We start from the raw sequence: 26,111 nt of genomic DNA on the forward strand, positions 1-26,111 counted from the left end.
TTATAATTCTTAGTCTTCTTGACGGATATACCCCTTAATTATGATATAGCACCCTTCTTCATCTCTTATTATAGTCTATGTTTTAGCATCTAGTTTCTCTGGTATAAATATGGCTACTCTGGCTTTCTTTTGATGTCTGTTAGCATGATAGATGGTTCTCCAACCCCTTACTTTCATTCTGCAGGTTTCTTTAGGTCTAAAATGAGTCTCTTGTAGGCAGCATATAGATGGATCTTGTTTTTTGTTTTTTACTTTTATCAATTCTGATACCCATTGTCTTTTGATTGGAACATTTAGTTCATTTGCATCAGAATGATTATTGAAGGATATGAATTTAGTGCCATTGTGTTGCCTGTAGAGTTGGTGTTTCTGTTGGTGTTCTCTGGTACTTTCTAGTCTTTGTTGCTTTTGGTCTTTTGTTTTGTTTTGTTTTGTTTTTTTCTCCACTCAGAGAGTCCCCCTTAAAATTTCTTGCTGGGCTGGTTTAGTGGTCACAACCTTGTTTAGGTTTTTGTTTTTGTTTTTGTTTTTTGTATGGGAAATTCTTTACCTCTCCATCTATTCTGAATGACAGCCTTGCTGTCTTGGCTCCATATTTTTCCCATTCAGCACACTGAGTATATTCTGCCATTCCCAGCTGGCTTACCAAGTTTCTGTGGACAGATGTGCTGCAAACCTGTTTTGTCTTCCCTTGTAGGTTAATAACTTTTTTTTCCTTGCTGCTTTCAAGATTCTTTCCTTGTCTGTGTATTTTGTAAATTTGACTATGATATACCTTGCTAATGTTCAGCTTTTGTTGAGTGTAATGAGAGTTCTCTGTGCTTCTGGGGTTTTAATGTCTGTGTCCTTCCTGAGATCAGAGAAGTTTTCAGCTATAATTTTCTCACATAAACCTTCTGCCCCTTTTCCTCTCTTCATCTTCTGGGACTCTTATGATATGCGTATTATTCATTTTTAATAAGTTGCTGAGTTCTCTAAGTCTGCCTTCATGATCCTTTACCTTTGTTTCCCTCCTCTTTCAGCTTCATTATTTTCCACGATATTTTCTTCTGTATCACTGATTTACTCCTCTGCTTTGTCCATCCTGTCTCTCATTTTAAGAGAGAGAGAGTGCGAGTGGGGGAAAGGATCAGAGGGAGAGGGAGAGAGAGAAAGAGAGAGAGAAAGAATCCTAAGCAGCCTCCATGCTCAGCTCAGAGCCTGATGTGGGGCTGGATCTTATCAATGGTGAAATAATGACCTGAGGCAAAATCAAGGGTTGGATGCTCAATAGACTGAGCCACCCAGGTATCCCTAGGTTTTAGTTTTTTTTAAATCTCTGCAGAAAGGGATTCTCTGGTGTCTTCTACGTTTTTTCCAAGCCCAGCTAATATCATTATAGTCGTGTTTTTAAATTCTAGTTCAGACATCTTCTTTAGATCTGTATTGATTAAATCCTTGACCATGATTTTTACTGCCTGTTCTTTCTTTTGGGGTGAATTTCTCTGTCTTGCCATTTTTTCTGGAAAAGAAAAGAAGAAAGAAAAAAAAAGACACACACATACAAAAAAAAAAGAAAAAATAAAAATAAAAAATAAAGAATAAAAGTAAAATGAAGGTTAGATCCTGTTTCCCCTAAAGCTGAAGCTTTGCAGCACTCTATGATCAACAGATTTGCTGTGAGCAAAGGGTTTGTGCTGGTCTTCTGGGGGAGGGGCCTGCTGTGTTGATTTTCAGGCTAACTTGTTTCAGTGCAAATGTGCCTCTGGGTGCAGGTGGTGGGGCTTGGTGTGACTTAGGCCTTTACTAGGTCTGGTGTTTTACTCCCCAAAGGCTTTCAGCTCTGAAGGGAGGAATGAATATTGTGTTGCTCAGCATTATAGCCTGGGAGCTGAAAGTTCAGAGTCCCCACCCCCACTCTTTAGGGCAACCTCAAAGAAGAGCAATCAGTAACACCTCTTGGGTCCCCAGTTTCTTTCAGAGTCCTGTGTTCATGCTCCCTGTGTCAGAGCTATTTTATTTTATTTTATTTTATTTTATTTTATTTTATTCATTTTATTTTATTTTATTATTTTATTTTATTTTATATTTTATTATTTTATTTTATTTTTTTATTGCAGATGCACAACTGAGTTTCAAAACTCTAAGTTTTAGGGATTCCTGTGGGGTGGACCCATGCTATTCCTCTGGTAGAGGGTCTTGCCCTGCTTTTGCCAGCTTTTCTGAAAAAAGCAGTTACACGACTGTGCAGCAGTTCAGAATTTATGTCAAAAGACAACAGAAAGCTGGCACCCCTGCTTGCTGCCCTCAGCTGGAGCAAGTGCCCACTCCTATGGCTGGAAACAACACAGCGTGTTGGCTTGACCTTTCTTGTGACCCAAGGGATCATTAGATCATGCTGTCACTCCTGGGATTCTGCCTTGTTTCATCACCTGAGCACCTTTAAACCAGGCACATCTGACATGGTAGCAGATGGTTAACAGTTCAGTTTTTGTGCTCCAATACTTATACTCCTTTGTGGCAGCCTCTATGAGCACATTCCCTTCCAGCGGCCATACCCAGAGCAATATCTCCCCTGGTAAACTCTCCTCACCTCCTACATTCCAAAAGCGGTCACTTTTCTACCTGTAGACTTGCAGTTTTTGTTCTCTCAGAACTCAGATTGATTTCTTCAGTTTTCAGAAGGATTTAATAACTACCTAGCTGTGCTCAAGAGACAGACAAGCTTAGGGTCTTCTTACTCCTCTGCCATCTTAACTCCTTCCCCTCATAATTGTTTTAAAAATAATTGTTATCTCTATTGGTATTTTCTCTTTGACACAATATTGGCATAATACCTTCTTTTACTTTTGAAATCATACTTTCAGTTACATCTATGAACCTAGTTACAATGGCTACTTCTAGAACTTTTCCTATTAAATCCAGCATCTGGTTATTTTCATAGCAGTTTGTTACCTTCTTTTTTTTTTTAAGTTTTATTTTTAAGTAATCTCTACACTCAATATGAAGTTCAAACTCACGACCCCAAGATCAAGAGTCACATACTCCACCGATTGAGCCAGCCAGCTGCTCCTGCCTTCTTTTTTTCTGATGTATTGGTCATGCTTTCCTATTTCTTTGCATGTCTCATATTTTTTATTGGAAACTACACATATTAGGAAATATATTATAGCGTCTTTGGATACTAACCCTGCTCCTGGGGCTTGTTATTTTTTCTTTCCTTTTTTTTTTTTTTTTTTTTTTTGGTATAATGATTGATTGGATTGTTTCTGTGAAGTCTATTTTTGTTCCCTCACCCCACAGAGCTAAGCCTCTGATGTTTGTTCTCAATGAGGAATATCTATCATTCCAGGACAGTGGTACTGGTAGGATTCTTCCACTGTTTCCTTCATCACATCTAGCTGTTAAACTCCATTAATTGCCATTGCTTTCAATAGTACCCTGGGGCGTAAATTTCTCTATGAACTAATCCAATGAGATTGTGAGTCTTTCTATGGAACAGTTTCTGAGGTCAGTGGCTGATATTTGTTCTGATCCTGAGAGGACTCCTCTCAGGTGACTTATTCCCCAGTTTTTATCTGCAAACTAGCCAACCTACAATCTAAGCTGTATCTTCATTGCTTTCCACCACAAACTCTACTATTCTTGGAAGTGCCTTTGATTTAAACTTCATGCTTTGTTGCAAATGAAGTCACTTTCTCAAGGAATATAGTAGGAGGTATCTGTTTTATGGCCTATTTATCACCCCAGGCAAAAATTTGAGCTAGGATCATGAAGCTAGGTGCAGAGACAATGGTAAGCTTCTCTCTGAGTGATACTTCCACTCTAAGGTCAGAGCACATGGTGCAGGGAGTGGCCAACAGCTTGAAGCTCTCCTGGCTTGACTCTCCTGGCATGGAATCACCACATTATTAGCTAAGGAAAGGGCTAGTGGGGCCCCGTGTTCTCAGCATGCCACACTCAAGGTAGATCCTTCATTCCACTAGTGGTGGTTGGGCAGAAGATGAGACTTCTCACCTCTAGACTGTGCTCATTTGGGACTTAGCCTCAGCAACAGATAGCTGAAGACAAGATGAATTATTCTGAAGTTGTTTGTCCTGGGAAAAAGTCCACTGGGGGAGACAAAGTCCTTTGTTCTTGGCTGCAACAATTTGGAGCAGAGTCTCTCTTAATAACCTGGGAGTGCAGAAGAATACAGTCTGTTTTGAAATACTACAGACTTTCATCTTTCTACTGAACTTTTGTAGATTTTCTTGAATAGGTATTTCATCATTTGCTGTTTGCCTATAACCTCTGAGCCAGAGACTTTAATTTTTGTAAACAAATTATTTTCATTAATTTCTTTGGGAAGCACATCGGTGGATTTCTTCACACTTAACACTGTTGTAAGTTGATCTCCTTACATAAGAAATTAGAAATGGAAAACAATTACAAAAATGAAGAGCAAGTTTGTATTTGCCAGGGGTTAAGGTGAGGGTTGGGGGTGAGCATAGGCGATGGAAAGGAAGTAGATGTGGATATAACAAGTCAATAATGGGCTCTTTGTGATTATGGTAATGTTTATACCTGGACTGTATCAATGTTAGTCTTCTGGTTTTGATATTATACTATAATTTTAAGTAGTTATTATTTGACTAAATTGTGTAAATGATACACAAGATCTCTGTATTTCTTCTTACAACTTCATGTGGGACTGCAACTATTCAAAATAACAAGTTTAATAAAACATGCTCCACGTTATAGTAAAAAACTATGATAGACATCTTTATGAATAATTATTTAGTGTTTAAAATGAACATTTATAGAAATACAATAAACGGGGAAATGGGAAAATATTTAAAATATAGTGTTAAGCAATCTATACAGGATAAAAATTCTATATTATAAACTCACTTTAAAAAATATAGATGTATATGTTTTGGAAAAAAAGACTGAAATATTCATTAAAGTGGTTGTAGTGGTTATCTCATGATAAAGCAGAGACAGATTAATTTGTTTCTACTGATTATATCACTTTCAAACTTCTTTATCAAACTAGCATTGTTATATAATAAGGAATTTGGTGCATTAATTTTATTTTTTATTTTATTTTTATTTATTTTTTTTGAGAGAGAGAGGCAGAGGGAGAGGGAGAGAGAATCTTTTTTTAATTAAAAAAATTTTTAATGTCTATTTTTGAGAGAGACAGAGTGTGAGTGGGGGAGGGGCAGAGAGAGATAGGAAGACACAGAATCTCAAACAGGCTCCAGGCCCTGAGCTGTCAGCACAGAATCCAATGCGGTCCTCGAACTCGGAAACGTGAGATCATGACCTAGGCTGAAGTCAGACGCTTAACCGACTGAGCCATCCAGGTGCCCTGAGAGTGGATCTTAAGCAGGCTCCATGCTTAGGATGGAGCCTGGGGTGGGGCTCAATCTCACCATCTTGAGATCATGTGACAGCTGAAATCAAAAGTTGGATGCTTAATAAACTGAGCCACCCACGCACCCCTGTACATGATAGATCATCAAAGGCGGTGACCAATTCCTTGCATTCATTGCATGTATATGGAGGTTTCATTCTGGGCCAACTTTTAAGTCATAAAGTAGAACTCTATTGCAACTACTGTTATTTTCTTCCCAGTGCTGAAGATGGCAGAATATTTGGTTATTTCTCTTTCTCTCTCTCTTTTTTTGACAGGTAGTCCTATATTCTGAAAATATCAATAGGAAGCCTCACAAATCCAATTTAAGGATATTCCTGTCTTCATGAAGTATGATCTTGTGGTTCATATATAAACAAGGATTTTCACTTTTCCACCATTGCCTAGGAATTGGCAAGCCTAGAATAGTATGAAGGTGTCCACCTGTTGTAGAAACAAAAACATCTGTCCCAGGCTTTCAGAGAAGTATTTACAAGTGAATATGTAGTGATGAAAATTCAGCTACAGAGATTTTTTCTAATTTAGGAGATATGTATTTTCTGCCCAAAGAGTGAAAATCCTGTTCCACAATTCTAGGTTAGGAGGCAAAGAGTGCTAGCAGTGTACTGGCTAACTCCTGAATTACAATGAACACAGTTATACCAAGAATAGTGTCAACAAATAATGCCCTATCTCACCATTAAGAGATATTTAAAAAAGAATCCAAAAAGGCTAATATTTTTATTAGCTAATATCATTTGGCCATATTGGGAAATTATTTTCTTCTGGGACAATTAAAAATTTCATTTTTATTTGGGTAGATACCCACTAGTGGAACTGCTGGATCATATGATAATTTAATTTTTAATTTTTTGAGGAACCTTCATACTGTTTTCTACAGTGATTACCCCAGTTGCATTCCCACCGACAGTGCACAAAGGTTCCTTTTTCTCCACATCCTCTCCCGCACTTGTTTCTTGTGTTTTTGATTTTAACCATTCTGACAGGTATGAAGTGATATCTCATTGTAGTTTGATTTACATTTCTTTCATGACAAGTTGATGTTGACCATCTTTTCATGTGTCTGTTGGCTATCTGTATGTCTTCTTTGGAGAAATGCCTGTTCATGTTGGTGTGTGTGTGTGTGTGTGTGTGTGTGTGTGTTGAGATGTATATTTGTATACTTTCTTTATATATTTTGGATACTAACCTTTTATCAGTTATGCTATTTGAAAATATCTTCTTCCATTTGGTGTGTCTTTTTATTTTGTTGATGGTTTCCTTTGCTGTGCAAAAGACTTTTATTTCGGTGTAGTCCTAGTAGTTTAATTTTGCTTTTGTTTCCCTTGCTCGAGGAGACATATCTAGAAAAGTGTTCCTATGACCGATGTCAAAGAGGTTACTACCTGTGTTTTCTTCTAGGAATTTTATGGTTTCATGTCTCACGTTTAGATCTTTAATCATTTTGAAATAAGTCAGAGAAAGACAAACACCATATGATTTAATTCATATGTGGAATTTAACAAATGAAACAAGTGAACAAAGAAAAAAAAGACAAACATAAAAAACACTCTTAAATATAGAGAACAAACTGGTAGTTGCCATAGGTGGGGTGGGTGAGGGGATGGGAGAAATAGGTAAGGAGATTGAGAGTACACTTATTGTGATGAGCACTGAGTGATGTATAGAAATGTCGAATCACTTAATATATACCTGAAACTGGTGTAACATTGTATGTCAATTAAACTGGAATTTAAAAAGTAAATAAATTAAAAAAATTAATTAATTAATTAGTTAATATAAATCTGCTCTCAAAAAATTTATCTTTCTGTTGAATTTATGACTTCTGCTGAAGTCAGTTTTTAGGACATTTTCTTCCCTTTTCTGTGATTATTTTGTTACTGGAATGATGAATATAAGTGAAGTAAAAATTAAAATTTTATTAATAGTTATCATATTCCAGGAACCAGTTAGGTGTTATGTAATTCAACTTGTAAATTCTAGTGATGAAGAAATAGAAGCTCAGAAGAGTAAATCATGGATGAAGGTATAGATCAGTTGCCAGAATTCTAATCTCATGACAATGAACATGATGCTTTTTCTACCCTGCAGTATATACTTCTTAAATGAATTCCAGAATAAGTCTGATAATTGAAATATTGCTTTGTATTGGAGGTATATTGGAAGAAGAAATATTAAATGGAGGTGTCTAAAATTCACAGAATAAAGATGCAAGCTTTATTTCAGATACTTTTCTGATCTCAGATAAACTTAGAGTTTTAATTCCTGGGGTTTGGATTTAGGCAGAACAGAGATTGGATCCTAATAATTATAATCTTATATTTCTTAAACTCAGTAATTCTTAGTATCTTATTTATTTATTAAATAATTAACCCAACATATATTGAGTACTAAGAACTGTTATAGATGCTGGAGATTCAGCAGTTAATAAAAATGCAAGTCTGTCATGATAGCTAATTGAGAGGTGATATATCTGGAAGTGCTGCCTTGCTAGAGCTATAATCAGTATGTGATATTGTGACCTTCCCTCAGGTTGTCATATGATGATCAGCAGGTGATCATGGATTTTTTCACAATTTCCATTTCATCCACCACAGGTACTCATGTGTCACTAGCAGGGACTGGTCGATGTCATAGCCATTTCCTTCTCTTTTAAAACTGAGCAAGGACTTCCCACAGATGCATGGAAAATATCAAGTACCCTCCCCTGCCCCACCCAACACTAAGTACTTAGATCTTCTCTCTCCACTCTGTTTCACAATTATAAAATGTGGTTTCTTGGTTCTCCAACATGACATATCATTTCTTTCCATAAAACTAGGTGGTCAGCTATTTGTCTCACCATGCATCAGTCATCCTGCCTTATTTTCACCCTCTCTCCAAGACCTGGTATCAGATTAGACCTTTGTAGCAGTTACATCTGCTGGAGACAAGTGATGCTGTTTCACTTTCTATCCCTATTGGTTGAAGAGAAATGTCGATAAAGGGATGGGGCTTTCCAGGAAGACTTTTCTTTCTTAAAATACCTCAGTGCCAAGAGCTGAAATACCTTCCCAAAAAGGCATTAACCTGAACCTGAATTAACTGATGAGTCAGATTCTAGGTTTGAGGGCTAAGCCTATAGGTGCTGATTTGAAGGGAGAAAATGAATTCTTTTTTAAAGGGGCTCATAAAAGGGGCTCTTCATAAAATATTTCCTAGCATGATTATGAAAATTTTAGTGCTCAGCAAATCCAGAAATTCCTTTCCAATTTGTCACTTCCTAGCCTTGTAACTACACTGGAACTGCCAAAAGATCTTTTTGATTTGTTTCCTTTTCTATCTGCAGCTGTACAATTCCTTTGCTTTGTTGGGGTGGCTCCACTCTGTATGTCTGTTCTCATTCCTTGAGGAAGACTTTTCTCTAACTCCCTGCCTGTATCTTTTATCCTTTATTGTCCTGTATATTATTTCATCATATTTTCTTTGCCCCTTCTGCTCCTTTAATCAGTCTGAGATATACTTCCTTTTCCTTTTTTTATGAGTCTTACTATTTCACATACATAGGGAGCTCCAGTCTTTAATTTGTAAGGTTCTTAAAGTTTGTAAAACATTTAAACAATTTTACCCACTTTTGAAAACTCATAACTGAATGTTAGAAACAAATCTATTGCAGCTCTTGTTGCAGTGTATAATAGCAAGATTTTGTAGGTTCTGAACTCCTAGGAAACAAGATCTATAGATCCCATTCATCCTTGTAATGCCTGCACCTCAAAGAATGCTTTGCATGATTGCAACGCTAATACAGTGGTACTAAATTTATATTTCCCGAAGAGAGCATCTTTTTCTTTCTGAAATCAAGCTATAATTCATACACTCCTACTAACATTTCCACAAATAGTATAAAATTTTATTTGTAGAGTTTTTATTAAGGTTAAATGAGGTAATATTAACATGCCTAATTAGGGCCCAGAACTATATCATTGCCCCTGCACTGTCTCATGATAACCAGCCCTTATATCTCTCTTTCTCTCTCTCTCTCACCCCCAACCCTCAATCCTTCCCTCCTCTCTCTTTTCAATCTTCTTTTCACCACAGAGATTAATTTTTTGTTTTTTTTTTTACCAGCGATGAGACACTAGCATCATAGCAGGTTCCTTTCCATCTAACCCTGGTCAGGGGCTTTCCAATGATGCCTGAAAAGGAACAAGTATCCTGATTTTAGCACTCTACACCCACCTAAATCATGCTTGGAAACCAAATGTGGAGAGTCTTTGACAATCCACACAGCTATATCCTGTTTCTTGCCATGAACTCCAAGTATTAGATCTTTCTCTCACCGTGTAACTCACTTGGTCCTACTCCACTTTCTCACAAGATCTTGAGACCAGACTAACACTACAGCTATTGAAAGAGCATTATTTGGTGTAGACAAGTGATGTTACTTCACCCACTGGTTATGGAAAAGCAAGTGATAAGTAGTATCAATTTTTAGTAGTGCCTTTTTCCAGAAAACTGACCTGTTTCATCCTAAAAGAAAGAACATAGGACCCAGGATTGAAAAGCACCCTGAGGGTTGAGGACTGAGCCTTTGATGCACTCCTGAAAGAAGAAGCGAGACAGTTCTAAACAGCTTTACATTTTCTTCCCCTACTCATCGAATAGGAGTACTTCATACAAGTTTGTGAAGACATGAGGCATTCAGTAATACCAGCCCTCTAGTCTCACCTTCACCTCCCTAGTCTTGATTCTCTTCCTATGCCTACAAGACACCTGGGTTACCAACAGGTTGATTCTGCTGATTTGCATTTATACATGCATCATATTTCAGTACGTGTCAGTTCCTCACCTTCCTAACATAATAGCTGCTCGGCTCAGCCTCCAATGCCTCTCATGCATATCTGCTCTTATCCCACACTATTCTTTAATGTGAATGTTCACTCCAGTCAGAGCTTCTCCTTACATTAATTCACCCCACCTGGTACTGCTTTTGCTCATGTGGCTCATGATTGTTCCTTTTCCCCTGCTGTTCTTCTGAATCATATCCTCCTTCTCTGCCTCAAATCTCACTTCTGCAAATCTCACTTCTTGCAAATGCAAACTGCATTTTCAAGTTTCCTCTGAATATTCCAAACTATATTAATATATACCATTTCTCTATTATTTTAAAATTCTGTTACTTTTAAATTAGACTTTATTGCAATTTATTTTTTTTTTCAAAGCAGAGAAACCACTTTTTTTTTTAAACGTTTATTTATTATTGAGAGACAGAGAGACACAGAGCATGAACAGGAGAGGGGTAGAGACAGGGGGAGACACAGAATCCGAAACAGGCTCCAGGCTCTGAGCTGTCAGCACAGAGCCTGACGCGGGGCTTGAACTCACAAACTGCAAGATCATGACCTGAGCCGAAGTCGGTCACTTAACCAACTGAGCCACCCAGGCGCCCCATTGCAATTTATAAATGCCTATATGTATCCTTAATATATTATTTATCAATTTGATCATTATGATTACCTATTTTGAACCAGGACTTTCTCTAGGAACTGAGGAGAGAATGGTACACAAATATAAAGTCTCTGACTCATGGAGTTTATGTTCAGTGTGTGTTTCTTTTTATTCTGGTTGATATTGATCTTTCTGAGATCTTAATTTTGGTATTCCTAGCCCCTAGCACACTTTTTTTTCTTTTAAAATTCCTATTTAAATTCTAGTGAGTTAACATACAGTGCAATATTGGTTTCATTAGTAGAATTCAGTTATTCATTACTTACATACAACACCCAGTGCTTATCACAAGTGTCCTCCCTAATGTCCATTACCCATCCAACACATCCCCCGTCCACCTCCATCAACCCTCAATTTGTTCTCTATCATTAAGAGTCTTTTAGTTTGTTTCTCTCTCTCTCTCTCTCTCTCTCTCTCTCTCTCTCTCCCCCCCTTCTCATATGTTCATCTGTTTTGTTTCTTAAATTCCATATATGAGTGAAATCATATGGTATTTGTATTTCTCTGACTGACTTATTTCACTTAAGCACAGTACTCTCTAGCTCCAACCACATTGTCTTAGCACACTCCTTCGAAACAGGAGGTGTTCAATAAATATTTGCTCTTTGAATTTCACCTGTTATACTCCATGCTTCTATAGTTCATGTAGTAATTAGCATAATGCCTGACATTTATAGGTGATCAGATAAAATTTATTGTTTAATTGATATCATTGCATCAAGGAGAAATTTAGATGGACATTAAGGAAGAGTTTTCTCTGACTTTGGAAGTGATCATTAGGGAGTTCATCGCTGATGTGCCACACTTCCCTCTCCTCTGGCACGTTTTGATTCATCACCTTCCTGAAGGTCCTCTTGTTTCATGGATTTAATCACCCCTTTCCCTTCAGTGATTTCCAAAGTATCTAAAGGTGTGCTCCTCTGTTACCTTATTTCTCTTCCTAGCCACAGATATTGAAGCCCAGCCAGTGAGAGGTTTCTGGTATCAGTGTCATATGTTCATTGAAGATCCTTCAGGGGTTTTCCTAGTGTATCCCATGACACTCTCTAGTTGTGTGCAATAATTTCTTGCTGTCCTCATTAAAATTTTTTTTAATATTTATTTTTTTTTTGAGAGAGAGAAAGAGAGAGAGAGTGGGAAGGGGCAGAGAGAGAGAGGAAGACACAGAATCAGAAGCAGGCTCCAGGCTCTGAGTTGTCAGCACAAAGTCCAATAAATGTGGCTCGAGATCATTACCCAAGTCAAAGATGGACTCGCTTAACTGACTGAGCCACCCAGGCACCCCTGTCCTCATTTAAAAGTTATACTTGTGACTACTGGCTGATTTTTTTCGTTATGACTGGTGAGCTTTGGATCCTATGTTAAAAATTATTTTTGACATCAAGGTCATAAGGATAGTCTCTACTATCATCTCCTGAAGGTTCTATTGCATTGCTTTTTACATACAGAAATACATTTCAGCTGGAATTAATTTTGTATGTGATGTGAGATAGGTGTTAAATTTCATTTATTTTTTTCAATAAAGATTTCCAAGTTCCAGCAGCATTTATTGACAAGACTATCCTTTCCTGGCTGTTCAATTGAAAACAATTAGGGCACAAAAGTGAATGTGCTGTATGATTTAATTTATGTACTGCTACTAAGCATATTTACAGATAAATAACACATTGTGAAGGTATACCAAAAAGCCAGGATGTGATAGCTATACAAGTCTGGATAGTGACTTATCTTGGTGGGGACATGAAGAGGCACATGATGGGCTTATAAGTTGTTGACCCAATGTTCCATTTCTTGATCTGGGGAGTTTCATGGATGTTGGCATTATCATAATCAAATAAGTTGTACATTAATTGTCTATTGTCTATTCTAATAGAACTAATTATATTAATTAATTTTTATTAATAATAAAATAAATAATAAAAAATAAAAAATTATCATTAATGAATTCTAACTAATTCTAATAGAATTATTGTCTATTTCACAATAAAGTGTTAAAAATGTAAACTATTTAATTTCCTGACTAGATCCTAGTAATCATTATTTATTGAGTGCTACTAACTGGTCAGCATTTTTTCAATGTACTGGCGATGTAGCAGTTAACAGATAGTATGAGGTGATACAATATACCTATTGCAATGCTATGAAGATGATTAAATGAAATAAGGCACATGGAAGTACATAGCTCAGTGCCTGGTCGAAAATAAATAATTCATTATTTGCTTCCCCCTTCATGTATATGTGCAACTGGAGTTGGGGTTATAGATTTCTTTCATAGTCCCCATCTCTTTTATAACAGGAATAACAAGGAGATACCAACATCACAGCTGTTTATTCGTGCTTTTTAATCATAGCCAGAGACTTCCTAGATTGGCACAAAAACCCAAGCATTGTGTCTCTGTCATTCTAAATGCCTTGTTCCTCTAATCCTCACTCCATGTTTTGTTTTACTCTGCAAGTACCCTTTCCTCACTACCCACCTAATTATGTCCTAAATAATTCCATTAAAGGAAATGTTCGGTCTTTCTTATCCACATCTAACTTAGTCGTCTTGTCCTCTCTTGACCTCTACCTGAGACTTTAAATAAGACCTTCTGGTCAGGTTGATCTGCCAGAGATAAGTGATGCTGTCTCAATCTTCATCCCCATTGGACACAGGAAAAAAAAAAACAACCCAACAGTTATCTGAGAGAGGATAAAGATTTCTAGCATACCTCTCTCTCTTTCTCTTTCTTTCTCCAAAGTGTGTCACCCATAAGCTAACACATACACCAATAAGAGGTTTGATCCTTTGGGTGTTATTTCCAAGGAAAGAAAATACATTCTTTTTAAAAAAATCCTCAGGTTCTTTATTTACTCATCACATACCAATTTTTAATGCATGTCTAGGAATCCAAAAGATGCATGGCATCCCTATCGTCCATTCCTATACATTCATTTCTATTGTCATCATCCTCATCTCTATGCCCAGTCCCTCATAACTAACCCTAGCTTGCTAAATGTTTTCCTAGTTAATGTTTTTTTTTCTGCTTCCACTCCCATCTTTCTAAAAGATGTTACTTCTTCACCAATTTATCAATGCCTTTCCTAGCATAGTTCAATCCTGCACACTCCCTCTGATCTCCCAGCATTATTTATGGAGGAATCTAAATTCCTGTCAATCAGGATGCCTTCCTATCTACCACCTTCTGACCACCCCTCACCCCCACACAGGTTTTTCACTATTGTTTCTGGTTCCCTGCTACTCTCTAACCAACTGGAAGAATAACCCCTTCCTCTATGTTCCTCACTTCCTCTAGAACTCATGTCTATATAAATGCTGTTTCAGTATAAATTATATATTTTTACTTAATTTTAACCATTTTGTTTCATCTTGAAAATTAATGTCATCAATTTGTGTTCTTTTTAAAAATAAATGCATCTATTGTGGATCTTGTCACATTATTTTATATTAATTTTATATGTCTGTTTTCACTGTGAGTTTTAGTTTCCTTAAAAGTAGGATCTAAACCATATGTATGTATCACCAGCATTAGAAATCTGCACACACAGGAAGCCCTCAGTAAACTTTTTGTGAATTGACTATCTCCAACTAAATTGCATATGCATATACATATACATGTGGTGGATTCTCAGCTAAAATTACTGAATGGTGAATGGTTGACATCACTGCAGCAAAAAATACGAGTGATATATATCAGGGATGTTTTTCTGATTGTGAGGATATTAGATACGGACAAGCCCTGCCACACAATTCTTTTTTCACCAAAATACTGTTTACTGCTGCCACCCGGTGTGGCTCCAACAATTTTTCCTATGTAGAAAGAGGTAACTATTTCTTTCTGGAAAATGGGAGTATGAACTGACTAGTGAACAACGGTTCACTGTTTCTGGGATCATATACCAGATGATACTGATGCTCCTGATTTCATAATTTAATTATCAATAAAAGATTCTCTAGATGCTGGCTGTTGGGACTTTTAGATGTTCTTTTTTTCTATTTGCCCCCACTCCTCAATATATCCACAAAAAGCCTTGTCCAAGGGTAGTATTTCATACAATTATCTATTTCGGACCCTGTTGAGGTTCATATTCCCTTTCTTCATCTCCCCACATCAAATGCCAGAATCTTTGCAGTAAAAAGAAGCTAACATTAACCATGTGCTTATTTTTGGGCTCTAGTCAAGAACTTTCCTAGAGTCCTGTGGGAATCAGTAATCTTGTCTCAATACTTTCTCATTGTTTTCACATTATTCACTGTCCCTATCGTATATCACTACTGAATTATTACTTTTTAAATTAGATTTTGGCAACTGGCCCAGTGCACTGTATTGGTTCATTCTCTATATGTTATGGTCCTTTTATGACTCACACATGCTACTTTCCATGAACCACACAGGATTTTTATCACAGAAGACAATGCTCAACTTTTCCTCCAGATCCCACTCCTTCTTCTCAACACTTGGACTCAAAGAAATGTTTCCTTTCCACTTTTGTTTTCTGCATTTACCTTCTGTTGTCTGCTCCAATATCCACAAAAACATTCCTAGTTCTCCAAGGCCTTTTGTTTAAAGTATACTGCTTATTTTCATGCATTTAAATATATACATATATACATATGTGTGTGTGTGTGTGTGTGTGTGTGTTTAAAAGTTTATTTATTTCTGAGAGAGAGAGAGACAGAGGATGAGCAGGAGAGGGGCAGACACAGAATCTGAAGCGGGCTCCAGGCTCTGAGCTGTCAGCATGGAACCCAATGCAGGACTTGAACCCACAAACTGGGAGATCATGACCTGAGTTGAAGTTGGATGCTTAACCAACTGAGCCACTCAGGCGCCCCAAATATGTGTGTGTATATATATATATATATATATATATATTTAGTGCTTTATACATACTTGGGAAAAATGTCAGGTTGGTGCCACTCTTGAACCCCAGTTCTCTATTTGGTAACATTCTGCATTTGGGTAGGAGTGAAAGGAATGTTAATGGGCACAGCTGTGAACATGTTTGGTACATATCTCACCTGGGCTATGTCTCTAGAAGTTATTGGATAGTTCATCTGCATCTTGCTATTAAAAATAAATCTTGGGGAAAAAAAAAAAGAGTCTAATGTGTGATCCCAGGATGGCATCATGAACAAAGATATTTAAAAAAAAAAGATGTATATTGACAGAGTGATTCTCAGAAAGAATGCCAGAGAGTTCCTGTTTTGATTTCCTTATTTGGAATTAAACACATTTTTGTTGAATATAGAAGTAGAATTTCTTCATAATATTTGGAATATTTCCTATTACAGTATTACTTGGATATAGTTTATTTATATTAAAATTATTGAATTTTTATTATACTTCTCAAAAGTTTACTCTAAGTATAAAGGAAGGCTTATGAGTTTTTGGGATTTGCTTACTCTTTTGTTCCAAATATCTTTCATTGGCTGGAATTATCAGTGCAATACTTAACTCTACTGGTACTAGTTTGCATACATTCTTATTTCATGATCTGAATGCGATTGATCCTAGGAATTCATATATTATATTATATTCATTACTCATTAGAAAGAGAAAGAGAGACTGAGCCTAAGCCTACATTGTTTTTTTTACCTTTTAAATTTTTTTAATGTTTATTTTTGAGAGAGAGAGAGAGAGTGAGCAGGAGAGGGGCAGAGAGAGAGGGAGACACAGAATCTGAAGTGAGCTCCAGGCTCTGAGCTGTCAGCACAGAGCTCAATGCAGGACTTGAACCCATGAACTATATGATCATGACCTGAGCTGAAGCTGAACACTCGACCAACTGAGCCACCCAGACGCCCCTAAGCCTACATTGTTAAGTGTGATTTGGAGTTAGTACTTTTCATAAATATGAAGTAATAAATAAAATCAATTTCTTCTATGCTCTGGAAGATATAGCTGATATGATATGAGAATTATTTCTGTTTTTTGAGAATCATTTCTATTTTGAAAAAAAAGAAGAAAAATAATACAATGTTCTTGGAATGATTTAATACCTTATACTCTCTCTCAATTTATATATTAATGTTTTGGGTATTAAAATGTATATTATTTTATTTTATTTTTAAATTGTATATTATTTTAAAACTCCATAGGATAACCTTAGTATTATTTTATAAGTTGATACATTTTAGCATGGCCCACATATTTACCACTGTCTTTGTTCTTCATTTCTCATTTCATCCCAGAATTTCTATCTGGGGTTACTTTCCTTCTGCCTGAAGTATATAATTTATAATTTTCTTCATTAAAATATATTGGAGACACATGATCTTGATTTTTGTTCGTATGAAAATGTTTCCTCATTCTTTTTCTTTTTTCCTCATTCTTTAAAGATAGAATCACTGGTTATAAAATCCCAGGCTGGTCATTATTTTTATTAAGCACAATGAAAACATCACTGTACTACTTTTGGTTTCCATTATTGCTGATGAAAAGTCAGCAGTTAATCTAAGTTTTTCTCTTTGAAGATAATCTGTACCCCATACCCTCAACCCCATGCTGCTTTAAGACATTCTTTGTCTTAGGTATTCTATGGTTTTTCTAGAATGTCTAGTATGTTTTCTTTTTCAGTTATATTGCTTGGAATATTCTGAGTGTCTTAAATATGTAAATTGGTGTTTCATCAGTTCTAGAAACTATTTTCAGAAAAGGTAAGCATCATCATCAGCTCTCATGAAGCATTCTTCAAGATTTTCAGTACCTGGTGCTAAAGTCTGGCTGACTGACTGTGGCGTAAGTTCAGTTTTTATCAGGGGGGACAATTGACCTATTACACCTAATGGCCACTATGGTTACCACAGTGAAATTCTGCACTTTCTAGAGAATGGTGATAGCTGTAAGATATCTGTATAGTAGGCTTTTTGTGCCATTAGGCTGGCTCATGACACCTGTTTGGGGAATGGTGCTGCAATGATTAATGGTAACAAAATTGCATTTCAAGTTATTAGATGTTTCTGTTCATGTTCGGCACATGTGCCATTTTGAACATCACAACATTGTGATCTTGTTGCTTTTGGGCAGTTTCATAAGATAGCATCAACCAAATATATGATCTCCAACACTCCATGTTTGAGATGGGGAAATGAATTGAAGATGATACTAACAGACAATTCTTGACTTCAAATTTTCCATAGCAGCTGGGACCCAGAGATACTTCTTGAGGTACTTATATGAAGGTTTCTTTTTGCATAAAGCTTCCAATCTAGAGAACCTTTTGTTTCTACCCCACTGTCAATCTTAGAAGATCATTTTCTGGTGGGTCTGGGATAATATTTAGATGCAGTTAGGGGTATTGACATACCTACCAAGGATATTTTTCATCTTTCTGATCAGGGTATATGGAAAGCTGATGTTTACTCTCTGTTGCATCTGGGCAGAGACCACTAGTAAGCACTTGATGGACTCAATTGCAGCAACCTGCCTTCTAGTGGACCTCAACTATCTCTGTCCAAAGGTTACCAGGTCACCAAGATATTTGACATTGAGGATTTTAACAACATTTTCACTGAACTCTTTGGAATCTATATCAGACTGCACTCTGGAAGGCTTCTGAGTTTCTCCCTGGGTGTAAACTTCAAATCTGGAGGTCCAATACAGAAAGGACTCTCAATTTGTGCCCTGATGAGGTCAGCCTAAATTTTGCCAATTTCCCTGATTTTATTATTGGTTGAATGAAATTGAAATTGTAGTCACATCTCCCAATACCTCTTGATTAGGAAAGCTGTGGAGAGTTTGAGTATATCTCTTCACTTTCCCAAGAAGTTATTTATTTATTTATTTATTTATTTTGAGAGAGAGACAGGGTGGGGAGGGGCAGAGAGAGGGAGAAAGACCATCCCAAGCAGGCTCTGCAATGTCAGTGTGCAGCCTGACCTGGGACTCTATCTTGCATACCATGGGATCATGACCTGAGCCCAAATTAAAACTCCAGCACTTAACCAACTGAGCCACCCAAGCACCCCAAGAAGTTTTAAACCTAGACCTCATAGGTGATAAAGCTGTGATCTTCCAGAGGTGTGCCAAAGATTACAGCATGTCAGAAATTTCTCCCAACATTTCATGGCCCACCTAAACTTGCTTAAACCTATCTAGAATTTTACAACTCAATTAAATCTTTGTCATGGTAGTGATTATGTTTTTAATAGAGAGGGAAACTAGAGGCACCCTTAGGAACCTGTCTATGTAAACACTCCAGTGAATTGCCCATACAGGAGCTCAAGAAGGGGTTTGGTTCTGATGTTCTGAAGTAACATGGCTATAAAACTACAGGTAAAAAGACCATGGTTAAGATTAACGATATTACAATTGATATAAAATTATTGATATCAGCAATAGCACTAAAGGAAATGTTGATGGCTAAAATAATTTGGTGTTCAACTGATGTTCTAAAGGAAAATGAACCAACAGCTATGTATTTTGCTTACATTGGTGGAACCAATTGCCTATGGGACTGATCCTTGTTAATGCTTTTGTGGTTTTCACACCTTAGAAATTGTAAATGCAATAAGGATTCCTCACTTCTGGAGAACCTTAAACTTTCTAAGTGGTCTTATGTTCTCTTCTGCTATGTTACTAGAAATTTTTTTTCCTCTGGTTAATATAGATTTTTAAATAATTAAATCTCCCCTTGGATCTTATTTTTTTAATTAATTAATTTTTTTGTTTATTTATTTGAGAGAGAGAGAGAGAGAGAGAGAGAGAGGGCAAGTAGGGAGGGGCAGAGAGGGAGAGAGAGAATTCCAAGCAGGCTCTGCACTGTCAGTGCAGAGCCTTATGAGGGGGCTTAAGCCCATGAACCATGAGATCATGACCTGAGCTACAACTGAGTCAGGTGCTTAACCAACTGAACCACCCAGGTGCCCCTGCCTTGGATCTTATTTTAACAACTGACATGATTCATCTGAAAACTTTTTCTTTAAGGTCAGGTACTGAATTCTGAACTCTAAAAACTGAGAGGTTGTCATTGCACCCAAATTATCTTTAATATCTCTAGGCAGAGGTGTAATGCACCAAGTTTTGTTCCTTGTGTAAGCTATGGAATGAGCATATGACCAAAATATGGATGCCAGCAATAGTGAGGGTCATACACGCTAATGTTCTCAATATTGCTCTACGATATTGAGAGAATTGCTTTGAGAGAGTTGCTTTGTGAGATGCACATCAGGTAGGAAGAGAGTACAAAGCAAAGAAAGTATCTTTTTCTCTCCCTTGGGGAGAATAATTACTAATAAGTTTACATTTTCAGGGTGGAAACTTGCTTATTTATAAGGGGATAGACTACTGAACTATTAATAAATGGCTAAAATATTTTATTATTAATTTTGAATAAAACAGCATTCGAGGCATACAACTAGAATCACTGGGCCGTTGACTAGTGCAACAACAAAGCAGAATTTTGAAAAATAGTCTGGCCAATATTTGTACTGTCTGAGAAGTAAATTCTTTGCCATAGCACAGTTAAAGCATGGTCTAGATCAAAGAGAAAGAAAACTAAAACTCTTCTTATGTGCAATATTAATGACAGGCCTGTGAGAATTCTAGTTGTTCTCCCTGTGACTACTCAATGGTAAACATTCTGGTTCTAAAAAAGAGTGCTGTGTTAAAGTATCATAAAAACACTTAGATAACACCACAACATAAAGACTGGCTTCATCCAAAGTCTTGGATGGAAGACTCAATGGAAGACATTGCTGAAATCTCACTGGAAAGGGTCTTATCAAGACTTCTAAGTGCTAATATGACCTGTAATTGGGACAGACTTCTGTTAAGGATACATGTCTTTCATTGTAGAAGAAATTGGCCCTGTTTATCTACTTCTTGTTATTAATATTTTTTTCATAGATAAAGGGATCTCTGATCTGCTTCTCACTTTAAATTCCATATTCATGGTCATAGCTATCTGAGAACTACAGAGAATATTCTGACACTACTTGGACAAGTGATGGACATTCTGTGCTAACTGTAGATTGCTGATACCTGAGAGCTTCCTAGAGGTATTGCAACTTTCCAGACTTAACTACAAATGAGTCCCATTCTATGACAATCAGTGGGACTCAAGACATTCTGTAATGCTACAAATTTCAACCTGCCTGTTGTTCAACAAAAGTCTGTGCTTTTGATGTCACTTGTTTGCTCCCAATGGTGTTTTATTTCCAATGAAAACAAACCTATGATTTCTTGTATCAAGAGCAGAGATGGTAGAACTTCTGTACTGATAAGCACTGTTAGAAACCAATTTAACTCTCTTTTCCTCAGGAAACAAGGTCTTACTTGACACTTCTTACTTGATACACAGCAGAAGTTGACTAGGACTGCTTCTTTTGTGTTAGGTGAAGAATTTCAGCCTACACACCTGCAGGATTGATGGCTTGGTAAAATTTGCTATAGTGTTTCACCTGAACTTTCCTAATACTGAATTAATATTGAAGAAAAGTGTGAAATACGTTATATTTAAAGCAGCACATTTTGTTACTCACAAATGTATACAACTATAGAATTTAGCTCATCGTTGCTGGCCTATTCTTTTCAAAACTAAATGTATATGATATGTAAATTGTCAATTTTATATAGATAAGTTTTGATAGTGTTGTCTTTGACATTTCAGTATGTTTAATATTTCAATATGTTCTTGATATAGAATTACTTTTCTTTGCCATTCCTTTTATCCTATAATCTAAGGTGAATTCTAAGGTGAATTTAAGCTTAGCTCTCTTAGATTATCACTGTTATAACTATTTAATTCTGAATAAATTATGGCTTTCATTTTTGAAATTAAATATGGCATTCTTCTGGTTGCAATTATACAACTTCCAATATTACTGAATTATCTCTGGGGTCTAGGAACACAGTTTCTTCTGAAATCCAGGGACAATAATGACTTCTACTCAACTTCTACAGGATATTTTTAAGTTTCCACATTAATAGAAATACATTTTTCCAAGGTATGTGAGATAAAATTTCTATCCTTTTCTGACATGTTCAAATTTGCAATAAATTATTCTGAGAAATCTGAAATAATGATTGAGAACGATAGATTGGATTTAAGAATTTGGAGGCCACTATTGTCTTTGATAGAAAGGATACTTAGGCAGGAGCTGTGGGTGTCATTATGGAAGATAAATGCAAATGTTGTCATTTCCAGAGGAAAATAACAATGGTGATGAAAGAACTTTTGGAGGAACTAGAATTACTACGCGGTAATTTATGTAAAATGCTGTCATTCATTAAAAGGAGTAGTTGCATTGTTATGGATAAACCATGAATTAAACTAATAACAATAGTGTTAACAAAATGGACACTATTCTCTTCAGAAATTGAATGGGAGGTGGTGAGGTGGTGTGATGCAATGGCTGGCCTTCTGAGTTTGGACTCGCATATAGCTCGGCTCAATCTGGAGTGCGCCATTTACCGCTTGTGTCCTTGCCAAACTTATTTAACATACACCCATCATTTTATTCTCTGCATCTGTAGGGATGCAAAGGGTACGCAAATCACTGAGATGATGTGAGGATTAAATATAAATATGGTGTATAAAAAGCTCTTGTATAATTCTGGGTGCAAAGTAAAATGCTCAAAATTTGCTCAGTAAATATTAGTCATTTTTCTTGCAACGTGGTTTGTTCTCTGTCACTAGTCCATAAACAAGGACTGCTGATCAGACTGTGGTAGACTGGGAGTTAATGCAGAACTTTAGATAGATAGTTGTCCTTTAAAGTACATTCTGAATCTGAGATATTACATTTATATTAATATAATACATAATAATTATCTAAAGGTAGAAATATATATATTTAAAACTACATGTTGACATCAAAGGATGTGATTCATAGTATTTCCATTGTGTTCTCTTTCCTGGACACTCTATAATGTATCCATTAGCACCAGCTTCTTATTCTGTCCTTAAGATAAAGCAGGAGAAGGGAATATAATAATAAGAGCAGGGAACATAATAAAGGGAAAAAAATCCCAGTAAAATGAGGAAATCAGAGTGTGATCCAGGAGTATGGATTGAACACATTTTCCACATAAAATATTAAAGTTTTTCTAAGCAGAGTTGTTATGTTAGAGGTTGAGTTTGAATCCTTTATTGATCTTTCAGCCCCCTGCATACTTTGATTTGGAAAGTGGCCTTATCACTTGGTTAGGTTAAATGCTATACAAAGGAACTTTCAAGACCCTTCATTCCTTACAGATCATGTTCTCTAAGCCCCTTTTTCTATGCAAATTCTGGAAGTGACTCCAACTCAATGACAGCTTCAGCAGACAAACTTGAAAGCATTTTCACTCAGGTTAAGTTGTGAGTAAATTCCCATTTCCTTTAGTTTATCAGAGACCTTTCTACCCATAAGGAGGTAGAGATTATACTCTCCAATCAACAGGTGTAATTCTGTCATGTCATCAGTTACCAGGAGATGCTGCTCCTTGCTTGAGCTGTCCAGAGAATCACACCACTTTCCATTATCCAAGTAGCAGAAAGACTGCTGTGCCTTCATTTCAGGGTGAAGGTTAAGTAATTTCTCCAAATCTACACTACTGATGGGTGCAATAAGGTCCAGATAAAAGGTTTCTTCATTTGCAATCATCGTCCCTCCACTCCCTCAGCTCCTAAAATCACTCAGACATACTTCAAACAACTCTGTCTTCACTGGAGAGACATGAATACTCCTAAAAGACTCAAACTTTTGTTTACATAACTGCCCTGCATAGAGCTGGCTTAAAATAGGGGCCCAATCAAATGTTTTACATACATTGGATGAAACCTTTCAAGTACTAGATTAAAATAATCCTTTCAATGAAGGAAGTCAGAGTTTCAGAAGAGGCTCTTAATACTGAATCTCTGACCGGCAACTGATGATGCAGTATATCTGTGATGCTGATTGGTTCTCAAACCTAGATTACCCAATCCAGGAGCAGAGAAACAAATTCCTTGGTTGGTATTATTTGGGAGGTGCCTAAAGGAGGGTCTTAGTTCTCACTGAGACTTGCCTGTTCCCTTGTCCCCTGTCCTCTCTGTTCTCCAGCATGGTGTGCCTGTGTTTCCTGGGAGGCTCCTGGATGACAGCTCTGATGTTGATATTGATGGTGCTGAGCCCTCCCCTGGCTTGGGCCAGGGACACCCCACGTAAGTGCACTCCTTGGGTGGTGAGCTATTGTGGAGTGGGGGGAAAGAAAGAAATCAGTTTTGCCACTGTGTCCACGCCATGTGCCTTAGAAAATTGTGACATTTTCTTTAATGATGGCCCACCTTTATCATATAGATCCCCAATTCTATCCAAAACAAAAGGGGGCCGAATGCTTGCCCTCTCTATAAGAGCTGTGTAAGGGGCCTCCACATATAGAGGCCATTTCTTCTCAACTCTTCCCCAGTCAAAACTCTCCAGGTTTGAGTTTAATTCCCTCAGGGTCTTGAGAAGACTCAGAAATAATGATTTCAAATTAATTCCCATCAAGCAGTTCCCTTTATAATGTTGAGTTATGCTAGAAAATAAGAAAGTTTCTCAGAAAATTGGACAGAGAGTCAAAAGGAATTAGAAAGGTGTCTCCTAGAAGACCCTGTATAATGTCTTCACAGGATTAGTTATGTTGGTGCCTCTCTGTAATATGCGAGGCTGTATCAAGGGTTCTCTCCCATTATCTCCTTTCCTTTCTCCTGCACCTCAAAGTTTACAAGGCCTTTATCCCTGGACTGAAGGTTCTCTGACCAAAGTTGGGGCTAGTTTTATCTCTATTTCTCACCCTGGAGGTACAGCAGAGATCCTTAGTACTTGAAATGACATTTTAGATGAGAAGCACGTATGGGATGTTCTTTGGAGTCTTAAAGAACTTAAGATATCTTCTGAGAACATAGCACAAGTTAGTTTTTCATTATGAATCTATGTTGAACCTTTTTATGGTGTCCGTTTCTCCTGCATCTTTCTGTTCTGTGGCCTGAGCCCACAGGAAGGGATTCAACTAGTATAGGATAAATTATATGCAATTATGGCTTTGTAAGCCAAAAATAGTCAACATCAGGAATTTCATATGGTTCCAACTATCTACCCTGAGCAGAGTACAGAGAGCATGAAGGTGTTTACATTTCGTAGGACTGAAAGCCAAAATGCAAGTCAAGGGAATATATTGGCTCACTGAGGTGATGTCCCCAGATGGCATAGGTTTATTCCTCATGTTTTCTGTTTTTCCTTAATAGCCATGTTGGGTTGTTTCCACTTCCAGTTCCTATTCTTTCCCGAGCCATGTTGTCACCATTACTGTGAATCCCCCGTGTATGCAGAGACCTCAGCACTATCACAGATCTACAGGATGAGCTGAAACTTAATGAGATTTTTCTTAAAATCACCTTTTCCTTACCTGTGATATTTTTTCCAACAGTAGATGGAGAAGGAGGTAGTTTGTGTGAATTTCTCACAGGAAGTGGAGGGGATATAATGTATCATCAGAGTAAAAGAATGTTGGACCTGAGCCCCTTCTTGCTTTCCAGGATCCTCACAATGACTGATTCTCAGAGCCCTGTGTTCATCCATTGTATCACAGACATTTCTCTGAGCAGCTATGATGTACTAGGCTCTGTTCTGGGCTCAGTGAATTCTATTTGAATAGGCTAAAGATCATTACCATCATGGATTTTATGTAATGACAGAGGAGAAAGCCCGATAAACATTTAACAATAACAACAAAAATTGTGACAACAATAAGTACGCTGAAAAATAATACACCTGGTTGTGAAACAGACAGAATTGGATACGCCTGACTTCAGTTCAAGTGTGTAGGGAGCTCTCCCTGAGGAAGTGACATTGAGTTGAGATATGCCTGGTGACAGAAGCCAGCCAAATGAAGGATGTACAGGACAAGAGTTGTAGGGGGAGAAAATAGGATAAAGGTCAAGTGCGGGAAGATGTTTGCTGAGTGCAAGGGACAGAAGGAAGGCTGGAGAAGCTGGAGTGTAGGGAGCAAGTTGGGGAGTGCTCTCAGTCACCACTACCATGTTTCCATCACTCAGGGAATGCCCCGTGTGACCCCATCATCAGTGCTCAGTATTTTCGGATCAGCACCTTTGACTTATTTGTTTGTTTGATTGTTTATGATTATAGGTATACTTTTAGGCAGAGAATATCTTTTAAAGTTATTATTTACCTTCCATTTGGTTAGCATACAGTGTAATGTTAGTTTCAGATGTACAGTGTAGTGATTCGACACTTCTATACGCTACCTGGTGC

At 37.1% G+C, this 26,111-nt stretch overlaps 1 protein-coding gene across 5 annotated transcripts in view; it reads left to right on the forward strand.

Annotated features, from left to right (window-relative positions):
- Nucleotides 1–23,836: 23,836 nt before the first annotated feature.
- Nucleotides 23,837–26,111, forward strand: part of LOC125938398 (DLA class II histocompatibility antigen, DR-1 beta chain) — an 83,157-nt gene continuing 80,882 nt past the window's right edge. For 3 of the 5 annotated variants that reach the window (XM_049653502.1, XM_049653503.1, XM_049653499.1), the window contains exon 1: nucleotides 23,839–24,019. In XM_049653502.1, coding sequence (XP_049509459.1) covers nucleotides 23,920–24,019 — 100 coding nt within the window. In that variant the 5' untranslated portion in view covers nucleotides 23,839–23,919. Of the gene's footprint in view, nucleotides 24,020–26,111 lie in introns of all 5 variants that reach the window. The other 2 variants (XM_049653504.1, XM_049653500.1) reach the window with 2 other exon arrangements.

This window comes from Panthera uncia (genome assembly GCF_023721935.1).
Source record: "Panthera uncia isolate 11264 chromosome B2 unlocalized genomic scaffold, Puncia_PCG_1.0 HiC_scaffold_24, whole genome shotgun sequence".
NCBI classification, from domain to species: Eukaryota; Metazoa; Chordata; class Mammalia; order Carnivora; family Felidae; genus Panthera; species Panthera uncia.